Source organism: Mchenga conophoros, linkage group LG10, assembly GCF_057382185.1.
Source record: "Mchenga conophoros isolate Kocher_MC1m ecotype Shallow Benthic linkage group LG10, M_conophoros_male_GT1.1, whole genome shotgun sequence".
NCBI classification, from domain to species: domain Eukaryota; kingdom Metazoa; phylum Chordata; class Actinopteri; order Cichliformes; family Cichlidae; genus Mchenga; species Mchenga conophoros.
This window is the reverse complement of record NC_140535.1, coordinates 29,638,715-29,650,652: the sequence shown is the minus strand read 5'-3', so window position 1 is coordinate 29,650,652 and position 11,938 is coordinate 29,638,715. Positions and strand designations below refer to the sequence as shown.

The window sequence follows — 11,938 nt, the reverse complement described above, 5'->3', positions numbered from 1 at the left end:
CTTCAAGCCAGTCACTTCCCAATTTAACTTCTCATCTTTTCCAAGAACAAATATAAGGCAGGTCCGCGGAGGATGCGGACCCTCCCTCGTGACCAAGAAAAACAAAACAAAACAAAAAAATCTATGTGCAGCAGGGGTTCCTGTTTCAGTAAGCACTGCCAGCAACTCAATCTTTGAATGCATCCTGACAAAGATGATAAATGAGTTTCTGACCTGGTAAAAATACAGGGTGCAACCAATCACACCCCCAATTTAAGACTCTTCCCCCCTCCCTCACACACTCACACACACACTCACACACACTCACACACACACACAGTGTTTTATCAGTTTCAATGCCACTCACCACATTTCACAACCATTGTCAAGTCTGTACTAACGACAAAATTTACAAAAAAAAAAAAAAAAAAATCCCAAGTTGCTGATTCCTCTCCTCGTTTCTGAGAACAAACATGTCCTTAGTAACAGATGAGTTTCAGCTTTCTATTTATAATGCCACGGTGCCAGCAGGACTGTGAATGTTTATAAAAGCTTTGTGTGCTCAAGATGACAAACAAAGTTACAGCAAATGCCATCCATGGCACCCTTATGGCACGAGAAACAACATGAAAAAACATGTCCGTTTTAGCAGTAATACTTTTTTTAGGTGGTGGATTTTATCTTAAAAGCGTCTCCGAATGACTGTCGTATCAGCCCACCAGGATGACAAAAATAAAATCCCTCAACCTTTCTCCTTGCATCCTTTAATAAAGCAGCCTCACGGGATTGTTCCTTCCTCTGTGACAGGGTGCTCGTTTTGTTCTTTCGCATTTCTGCGTCTTAAAAGAGAAAAATAAAAAAGGTGTACACTCTCTGGCCATACAAAGTAAGAGAAAATCAGCATAAAGAGGGGAAACGTTTACAGTATTTAGCATGTAAGGTGTGCATGTATATAGAGTTAATTCTATAATATTATTTTCCACTTTTTGTACATCAACAACAAAAAAAAAAAGAGGACTTGGTTTGTAGTGTAGGGTGTGGTAAAGTGGTGACGCTGTCTCCACAGGACAGTCATCAGGTAAAGTCTTTGTTGGTTTCACTCTGAGGTTCACAGTCTAGCACAAGCAAACAAAAAAAATCTCTCACAGACACACACATCTGTGAGAGCCGCAGTGTTTTATCTCCCGTTTTATCTCCATTTCCCTCCTGCAGGTGTCAGTGAAAGGTAGTGGCTGGAGATGCACGGATACAACGGAGAGGAGGAGGATGACTCTGCTGTGTGATGTGATGATTTCAATACTGGGATGGAAGCATGTAAACCGGGGTTTGACTGATATCGGTCACCTGTGCCGTCTTTAATACGTTTTCTATTCAATACCTCTGTTAAATAGGAGGTATTAACAGGTTTAGCTGTGTTTGATCAACATGCTCAGAATCAGTACACTTGTGTAGCATCAACGCCCTCTGAGCGGGGGGGGGGGGGGGGGGGGGCTTTGATACCTGTATTTTGGCTCTGACATTTCCAGTTTACACAAATTTACTACAAGTACACAGAGCTGAAGTCCACCAGAGTGAAGATACGTCCTTGCTCAAAAAGACAAACCTCACATTAGTGGACTTTGGGGGCTCTGTGTTAAAAAGACTGGACAGTAACAGCTGTGGTTACAGGCAGACGTCATCATTAGCTAGTCTAATAAAGAAATGTGTTAAGGTTATTGGCTGGGCCTGATATTATATAAACTGTGCCCAACGGGTGAAAATAAGATTAAAAACGATTAAAAAGTTTACGTTTTAAGGAAAAACTGTTGCATAAGCACAACAAACTCACTCATACCAACTACTTTGGCTACTCCATTCTTGCATAATTATAGAGATTGGATACAAAGATTGATCAGGACATTACTGTGACAGTTTATCTGATCACATGTATTTAAACAGTGGTTTAACTTTTGGATTTGTATTAAAATTAAATATTAGTTACTTTAAATTGGAAAACCTGCACCTGAGTACGACTGCAGATTTTGGTTAAGATAAAAACCCCATGTTTCCCCCAACCTGAGTGAAAACTTTAGGTGTGTAAGCACGCTAAAGCAAAATCCTATTGTTCTTATATCTTTTAAACTATGATTATACAAAAAAGTTTAGCAAGTTCTTGACTTGTTTGTTTCTTGGTTGCCTCAAAAGGGTTAAATAAAGGCCTTTCTCGTCAAACCGTTAACGGACCTTCCAGTGTCATCCTGGGTGAACCAATACATGCTGCCATGTACTTCAGTGTGTCTGCAGTGATGTTTCACAATGCAGGCAAACCGATATCAGTCCGACCACAGGGTGAACTCTTAATATGACTGGGGTTCATCAAAAAGACATTAGACAAGATCAGCCAACACATCACATGTTGGGGTGGGCAGGAAACACTGACCAGTTTAGCTCAGAGTTTCATATAGTGTGTGCTTGCAGAAATCTTCTTCTATTCCAGCATGACGAAACTGAAAGCGAGGGGATGTGCTGGAGGTGACGGGAGCCTGCGCTTCTCAGCTCTCGTCGTCTGGATAGTACTGTTCCAACAACCGAACGTGGGTGAAAGGAAAGTGGCCTCGTTTGCCTTTGCATTCACCCTCCCATTGGCCGTTCACGTTGATCTTGGTCACTTTTACGGTGTCCCCCACCTGTTAAATAATAAAAAGAAAAGTCAGGCATATTCTGCAATCCTTACACGTCCTCTTCACGCTCTAAATAAACTCTGACACATGCAAGTCAAAGTTATCAATACAAGCTCAGCGTCTGATTTCTATCAAAGCCCGCAGAAAGAAATGCATTGATGTGACATTGATTGACCCATCTTCATTTTACAGCTGTAGAGCAGAGAAACCATACAGGCCAAATTACAGGACTTCCACATTCGTCAGCTTTCATCTGATAATCAGATCCGGCCGGTTTGATCCGCTTCATTTACTCAACGAGATGCTGTGTTCGTGTTTGGCTGAATTTTTCCTTCCTAGTGTGAGTGACATATTTATCCCATGAAGGTCATTTTAGTGGACACAGAAGCTGGAAATGGACACCAGATGCAATTCACATTTTTCATAAATTAGATATAGATTTGGGTATATTGGCCTTCAAAATACTATGAAAGTTAATTCAATATCAGCTAATACATTAATAAAAGGTTTTCTTTTTACTCCTTAGAAATTAGTATCACCCCAATAATCCAGCCTCAGTCTTTATTAAATGCACAAATAGTCTATATTTGGATACTGGCTGCAAAATTTCTGCCAACCACTTTAATAACAGCAGACATTTATAAAACAGTGCAACGCCATCTCGTCTGCTTTACCTCACACCATCTTCCACTTGTGATCATTCAAACACTGCAGTGGCTTCTGTCCTTACCGATGAGAGTCAAATAAACAGTGGATTTTAAGCAGGGGGCTCTGCTGACAGCAGTTCATCCAAAGACTGGATGCGCCAAGCAGATTAAATTTACTTTAGTTGTCTTTTTTCTTTCTTTTGGAACTACGCATCATTACTGTTAATTATTTTTTCCTGTTAAATCAGTTCCAGCCAGTGTTGGGGCTGTTACCAAACATGTAAGTTTTTACCTTTTAAACACTCACAAATTACTTATTTACTCCTTGTAGAAAGTAAATTCTTACACTGCTTACATCCTGTGAACTTCCCAGTTTACAGTGTAACACTAAACCTTTCATACTGCTGTCAGAGTAATGAGGACACGCAGAAGATCTTTCGTTTGGGTGGTGAGGGACACAAAGTCACCCACTGAGGAGTTTTGGGTCCAGACTAATGAGTGTTTTTCACCATAAAGCCAGAGTCTCAAGGGAAACCGCCAGAGAACAGAGGCCTGGGTGGGAATGAGCTTGCACGCCTCGGGAAACCTGCACAGCAAATCAAAGCAAACTACCAACGGCCACAAGCCGCCAAACACAGACAGAGGGAGAGATCCTCAGTGATCCGGAAACAGAGGCGGCTCTTAATAAACCTTCCTCAGGTTTTACTTACAGAAAACCTGTGAGTGTTACCTCCTATATATAGTAGGTCTGTATGGTCTTGGCTCGCACTCAGCATTTACAAACGACTGAAAACGCAGCGCTGCAAAGCCAAAAGGCGTTAATACCACACGCAAACAAGAAATCAGAAGCATTGTAAGGAAAATAAATGCAGAAAGATTCATATTTTTAAATCCCTGTTTGTTTGTTTGTTTTTTAGTTCCATAATTGCTGGAAACAATCGTAATGAAATTAAAATCCAGTTACCGGCCCTGCCTTAGATTAAAGGACGTTATCAGGTCGTCACAGCATTTGGCTTTGCAGACCTGCCATCATGCTCGCTGTGGTGGGTTGTTGTTTCTGGCCAGAGCAGTTTGAACTTAAGGCTACGTTCACACTGCAGGTCTTGATGCTCAATTCCGATTTTTTGATCAAATCCGATTTTTTTGTCTGCTTGTTCACACTACAAAAAAAAATGCGACAGCAAACGCGCTCTAGTGTGAACGTTAAAAGCAGCCCGCATGCGCAAAAGAAGACGTCACACACAGCGCGCTCTGTTTAGACCCAGACCAAACAATATTGTTTGACTAATGGCCCTTAATATAAAGACTTCGGACTTTACGTTTCCCAATTTTTGCTATAAGTTATTTTGTCATTTACATAATAATGTAGATAACCTAATAATGATCCTTATTGCTGTTTTAGAGGAGCGGTGCTTCAAAGGATAGCTGCAGATTTCTGTCAGAATCTGCAGATTATACAGTACAAATAAAATGTTCACGTTGTCTTCCCAACAGTTTCACTAACATCTACACTTGATGGCCAGAAAGCGTTCGCGATGTCTTCTCCGGTGCTGATAATTGGCGTCTGTCTCGTGTCAGTGACGTAAAAGACGGATTTAATGCGACTTGACCGTTCAAACAGCAGTCGCTTTCTAAAACATCGGATATGTATCGGATTCAGCACCACATACGAAAGTGACCCAGATCGAATGTGAAAATATCGGATTTGTGCTGTTCACACTGTCATACCATGATCAGATATGGGTTGCATAGGGTCAAAAAAAATCGGATTTGATGCGCTTTCGCCTGCAGTGTGAACGTAGCCTTACTGTCACATTCTTGCAGCTTCGTGCTATAAATCAGAATCACTCCTCAGAAGCTTCACATCTTTTCTCCTGCATATAAAAAGAAATCCTGGAAATACTTTTACTGTCCGGCGGTTGCAGTATTGCTGTTTAACTAGCTGCAATTTCATTAAACTGTTCATATTCCGAATCACAGACTAATGTAATCAGATTGTAACCCACTGCTACAGCTCAATGGAGCACATCAACTATAGTTCCATCGATGGACAACGCCGATTATGGTCAACATGCACGGCGATGTGCTTCACTACAGTTTCACATTGCATCTCCATATACAACGACCATTTCCAACACAGACGTGTCTGGGCGTGCACACACAGGTTCACACCTGCAGAAACACCATCCATCATAGTCAAATGAGAGAAAACAGCAGGATATTTCTGACTGTTGGACTCGTTTAAGCTGGAGATGCTCTCATATCTTCTCCTTGACTCTTCCCCACCAGGTATACTTGTCAGTGAAAAACTGAGCTGTGTGTGAGAGACAGGTGAGATCTACACATAAGAAAACAACCCAAACTGGCCATACAGTACACCTATACGAGGAAGGTAGATAAGCATGTTTGGGCCAAACACTGCGCATTATGGAGGGTGGATAACCTCTGCCGCCTAGCACGGATGCTGTTGACAATTAGCAATCCAACACAGGTAACAGGATGACTGGACTATGGAGCAAATCACCCAACCCTGATATCAGAGCTGAAAAAATAATAAATGGAAAAGCTAAAAGTTTAGTTGGCCAAACGGCAAATGTGTGCAATGTGGAGACACTGAGTCCAGATTACTGTAGAATGTACTATTCAGTACATCACCACAAAGCAACTTAAAAGCGTTGTGCTCCACTGGACCTCAGTGGTAATGAATGTTCAATGCAACTTTCACATTAACCCATTGGGCTGCAGTGTGTGCATGAAGAGAGGCCACTGTAAAGGATCTATGTCTCCACTCTGAATGTCCTCATGCTCGCTGTCAGCCTGCATTTATAAAGACACAGTGTGCGTGCTCACATGCATGAGTAAGCCATTATAACAATCGGGACAATCTACGCCGCCTCGGCTCGGACCCTTTTGAAAGTGGAAAATAAGGGGGGGAAGAGTGATTCACAATAAACAAGAGGAAAGTAACTGGTGATAAGATTAGTACCTCCAGAGCCAGCGCCGTCTTGTCGTAAGCGTTGGGCACCCGCTTCTGAATTGCCCGGGCATAGACCGGCCCGTTCTGTAGGTTTGGGAGCTGAGTGTTGACCACAGGCTGAGCATACGGGCCCGGTTCCCCCAGAGCGGTGGCCTGAGGAGAACCTGTTCCATCTGTGCTGCCCATTACCCCGCCAACATGGCCGCCTTGTCCGGTCCCTGCGGGTACCGGACTAAGACTGGCTGCAGTGGGCGAAGAGGGTCGGAACCTTTCCACATAAGGCACAGGGATCATCCCGACTCGGCCCTCCTGGTTCTTGGCGTGCCACCACTGCTCCTCTGGTTTCTCCAGCACGCGCAAGATGTCCCCCCTGCGGAAGGGGAGGTCCTCATAGTCGTTGCCAGGGAAGTCAAACAGTGCCCGGACATACTCGCCTTCCTCGGTCTGCTGGGGAGGTCCGACAGCGGGGGGGCTGATGAGGCCTGACTGCCTGCCTCTGTTCACAGGCTCTATGAGCGTTGTGGTGTCCAGGTAGTGGATCTTGTAGAACTCCAGCAGAGCCGGCAGCCCATCAAACTCCTGATCCCCAATCCGAAACCGAGAAGGAGCCAATCCTGGTGGAAGAAATGAGACTTTATTAGCTTGCTGAAAAATAAAAAAAAAATTAGGACAAACCCCTATTTCATAATAAAATAATAATAATTTTGCCACCTAGCCTGTTTGTTTTTTCTTTAATAAACACGTTAAGCTGTGCACACATAACCATTTTAGTGAAAGAGAAAATGAAAGTGTGCAAAAAGTCATGTGATCAATGTTACCTAATATAACTTAATAAGCAGTTATATAAATCTCTTGATATTAGAAGACAACTAATAACAGATATGAATAAGACCAAAGGCAGGTAGGTTCCTTTAGATCGACATGCAACATTAACAGTGATGTGTTACGGCCCTAGCAGGGCCTCTCTCTCTCCTGAGGGTGCCTGTGTGGGCGTGTCCCACTACCTCCTGCCTGAGGTGCCACCTTTCCCTCCTGTACAGCTGACTCCCATCAGCAATTAAGGGTATTTAAGCCCAGAGCAGGGTGAGCTCTGGGCCAGAGTGCCATTTTGTGTGGGTACAGCTAGTGAGCTGAGTGTTTGCGGTAGTTTCCAGCTAGTGAGCTGTGTAGTGTGTTGTCCAGCTAGTGAGCTGTGTAGTGTGTTGTCCAGCTAGTGAGCTGCGCTTTCCTTTTGACTTTTTGCTTTATTTGACCAACGCCTGAGTTTTGTTTGTGTTTTGTTGGTGTTTTATGGTGATAACGGCTTGTCCGTCTCTTTTAGTTGACTTACTTCAATAAAACTGTTTTATTTAAACTGTTTCGCCTCCTTGACTCCTTTTTCTGACCCGGTCACTTTTGTTACTTCCCCCTCACCGCCTAGACCCCCCCCAGGGGAACAGATGATACTGTATTGTGATCGTAACTGCAGAATGACTGTCTTCCCTCCCATCCTCAGTAGTCTGAATTCTCAAGTACATTTGCCAAATAGTGTACTGAGCAAGCACACAAGTACAAACTTGGTGGTGTTAGAGAAACACCCACTGAAGTGGAGCTGCCCACTGTGTTTGTGCTGTTGGTGCCTGTGGGAAAATTTGTCATGTAACTAACTGACACATTAGACCTGAGCAGATTGATTTTTGAGGGATAATAAAATTGATAATGCATCAATAAAGGCAAACAGTATCTAGCCTACTTCTCACTGATTTACTAACTTCCACGAGGGCTTGGTACAGCCAGATAAACGACAGAAGAGAAGAGCAGCAGAGCAAGTTTCTGCAGGGCGTGGATTCAGGAATGACTCAATTATGACACTGTGTCACTTTGAGTTCAACTGTCCTGACTCAAACAGCACCACAGCTGAATTAAGCACTTGTTTGTCATTTCAAAATAAATGTGACAACTATGAGGAGAATCATTTTGCGTACAGTCTCTTTTACCATCTATGAGGCCATCCCCTGATTTACTACTGGGAAACAAGACACAGGGAAGTTCAGAAAGGACGAGGATTGTGCAACAGCCATTAAGAGCCTCAAGCACAACGGCAAAACCTGCAAGTACGGGTGTGTGTGTGTGCGCAATAGGGCCTGATCACAGACATTCCTGAAGCACCAATCTGACCAGTCATCCCCCCCGTTGTGACAGCGGAACTTCCCCAGTTCATTCAACCTCTGCAGCAGCAGCAGCAGCAACAGCAGTAATAACAGTTGCTCACACCAGCTCACCTTACCTCTTTACCTGCTGAAGGGTAGTCCTGCTGCTAAACAGGGACAAAACACCGCCAAAAAATATATTACCCTTAACAAAAACAGCGGCTGAATGACTAAAATGCGGTTGTTTACTATCCTTTAGAGCTGGGCGATATGAGATTTTTTCATATCACGATATGTTTTTTTCATTTCAGGCGATAACGATATATCACGATATAAGCCAAATAACTATATTTGTAAGATTTAAATGTGCCGTTGCTCACAAGTAAAATGTGAAATAATCAGCAGCTTGTTTTTATTTAAATATTTATTTCCCATAATAAGTTCAACAGGGTAGATGTACTTAAGGAACATGAGACTTTTTCAGATAAATAAAGGCAAATATTACAAACTACACAAAAGGCAGCCGCTAAAGCGTTTAAGTTTCAAAATAGAACAAACAAAACAGACTAAATTGTCAATTCCACTTAGAAACAAAATATTAATTCTAAAAATAAATCTTAGTTTGTTTTACAGAAGAACAGACAAAACTGACTAACTTTTGTCAATATCAAATAAACTGAGAACTAAAAGGAAATTCTCAATCTCTCCTTGTTGTATAGTTTAGCTTTTCAAACAGTTTTAACAGTTACTTTAGTCAGACAAAAGCCGAATGACGAATTAGCGCTTCCAGTCAGAGACTGAGGCTACGTCCACGCGTACACGGGTATTTTTGAAAACTGAGATTTTCCGTTTTCGTTTTAAAAAATAATCCCGTCCACACATAAAGGCAGAAATGAAGGAAAACGCTGCTATGAACATGCCAAAGCAGCAGGTGGCGCTAGATTCCTAACCGTGCAGAAATGTTGGCCAATCAGAAGTCTAGAAGCCTCGGTGGGAAAAAGTAAACAAAGCTGGGGCATAGAAGCAGAACCGAGTCGTATGTGTGGAGGGACAGTAACTGTGTGTATATGTAAGCATTTAAACACTGCAGAGAGTAGAATTAACAGTAACAGTATTGTAGAAATAACGTGGCGCACAGTGTGACGCATGCACCAGTTTATTGTATTTCCAGACTTGCTTTCGGCACAATTTACAGTGCACGCTACTCTGTTTTTTGTCAGACTTGAAATAGCCGAAATACCTTCACACTACGGAACTTCTATGGCTCTTCCGTTCGACAATCTCTCCGGCGTTGGAACCATCATCTGTTTTCTCTTCGGTCACGCTCGGTTGAGTTTTCTAGTCGGCACACTCATTTCCTCCATTACGCGCTGGCTCCATTACCCGCTGGCTGCTTCCCAAACAAACACACGTGCGGCTTGGCACTTGTGCTGTACGTAACAAGTCACGCGACGTGACGCTGCGGCTGTGATTGGTTCGGCTCTGCGCTACTTAATTTGGATTGGCTTGGCTGACCTTTTTTTTTTTTTTTTTTTTTTTTTTAAGAGGACAAGAGCGGCGAAGTCTATCGCGATAGTTTAATTTCTCTATCGAGTAAAAGTTATATCGCGATACATATCGTTATGTTCTATCGCCCAGCTCTACTATCCTTTAAAGAAACCTCCATCAACCACACATGGGGATTAGATTCAATAATACTACTCACCTTCATTTTTCAGTTAAAAGCAACACTGACTCACAGAACTTAGTAAAACTATATACCAGTTTTAAAAGACAGCTTTAATAATCACGGAAAGTTATAAACCTGCATGTTACTGTACATATATGTTAGTGGCTTTAGGGAAGTAATGTTAATTAGACAATTCCAGAAAGGAGTTCAATGTTGCCTGAGGAGTTTGTGGGCGGATAGTGGAGATTTATTACATACATGCCGACTTTTTAAAATAGTTTTAAAAACCCAGAAAGATGTAGATTTATAGGGTAAATAGGGGGAAAACATTTTGGATTTAGTAAAATCTGTTAAATAGGACAATTCCTAAAGGTAGTCTGGCTGGTTTGCGGAAAGAGATGTGTACAGCATACCTACAAAGTTTTGTTTTGCATCCAAGATTTCATTATTATATGAATAATGATTTTAAAACTGAGCTTCAAAAACACTAAAATAAATAAATGTGTAAATCTCTAATGGTAAGATTTGAGTGCTTGTGGAGTTACTCTGATTTTTTTAAAATTGGACAATTCCTAAGGGGAGTCTGGCGTGGCTTGGGGTTTGAGTGGGCGGTAGAGAGGTGTGTAAACCACATGTATAACGTTTTGTTGAACAGAGTGGTGATTTTTGTTATTACAAATACGCCGACTTAAAAAAGAAGCCTCCAAAACGCGGAAAGGTTGTAAATTTATTTGGTAAAACCAGGATATATTTGTGGATCTACTACTGTCTTGATCAATTAGACAATTCCGAAAGGGAGTCTGGCGCTGCTTGAAGAGCGAGTGAGCTAAATCCTAGCAAAGCAGGTTTAAAATGAAAGTACTCCTTATGTTAGAGCCAAGGGAACACGAAGAAGGTCAAGTTCAGTTAAAGTGAGAAGTAGACCAACGTTACCTGATCCAGATTGTCTGTTGTTGCTGATACTGTTGACGATATAATGGGACACTCTGGAGTTCTCCGACACGGAGAGCACGTAGTCTCCGGGGATGGTTATCGAGTCCCTCACGAGGAAAACACCATGTCTCTGTCCCTGTAAAAGAGAAACCGCCTCCTGGCGGCTCAGTCTCCCCCAATACCAGCTTGCACGGTCTTCGGCATCAAAATTACCGGCCATGGCTGTGAAATCCCTTCCAAGGCTTGAGGCCTTTCCCCTTCGCCTCTCCCTATCCGCAACTCATACAAAAACTTTGGTTGACTAACACTCCCGCTGGAAAAACGTCACAACGGCACGATTTTCGTAACGTCTAAGCGTAATATCAAGGGGTTTATTTCGGCGGAACGAATTCTGCACCACAAATCCAAATGATCTACTTTTTGTTGTTTAAAATAACTAAAAAAAATCATAACTATCGTGCAACAAGAAACTCCAAGGCTGAAATGGCGGATCTAGGGAAAAGTTGACCTCATCTACCGGAAGGGATGCCCGGTCAATGGGAAGCGGTGCGTTCACGCCCATTAAAAGATTGGAAATCTACCAAACGAGCTTTCATCTCCGTTTAAATTACGGCTACATTTAATGCGGATGCCTTCTGTTTATATTAGTTTGCATGTGTTTTTTTTACTGATTATGTCGTCTTTGTCTTAGCTCACAAATGTACAAATTTTAAATCCTTGACATGACTGGAAGCCAAGCATCGCTCACCGACCGTAAGTTTATGTTGAAACAACAAAGGCACCACAGAAATTAAAAAGCGTTAACATTGTGAAAATCGTAAAATACATCTTTTGGGTTTGTTAGTTGTTGGTTTGTTTGTTTGTTTTTAGCATTCTTTAAGAGATCAAAATAAACTTAATATAAACTTTTGTTTATATATTAATACCGTCCTTGAATGGACTTG

The 11,938-nt window shown here is 42.1% G+C and overlaps 1 protein-coding gene across 1 annotated transcript; it reads right to left on the bottom strand.

Moving 5' to 3' along the window:
* Positions 1-269: 269 nt before the first annotated feature.
* On the bottom strand, positions 270-11,494 carry LOC146566186 (adapter molecule crk-like). Its single transcript, XM_085289747.1, has 3 exons — positions 10,995-11,494; positions 6,273-6,877; positions 270-2,645 (listed from the first exon to the last, which is right to left on the bottom strand). The coding sequence occupies exons 1-3, from the start codon at positions 11,212-11,214 to the stop codon at positions 2,511-2,513; spliced, it is 960 nt and encodes a 319-aa protein (XP_085145873.1). The 5' UTR covers positions 11,215-11,494; the 3' UTR covers positions 270-2,510.
* Between the last annotated feature and the right edge of the window lie 444 nt (positions 11,495-11,938).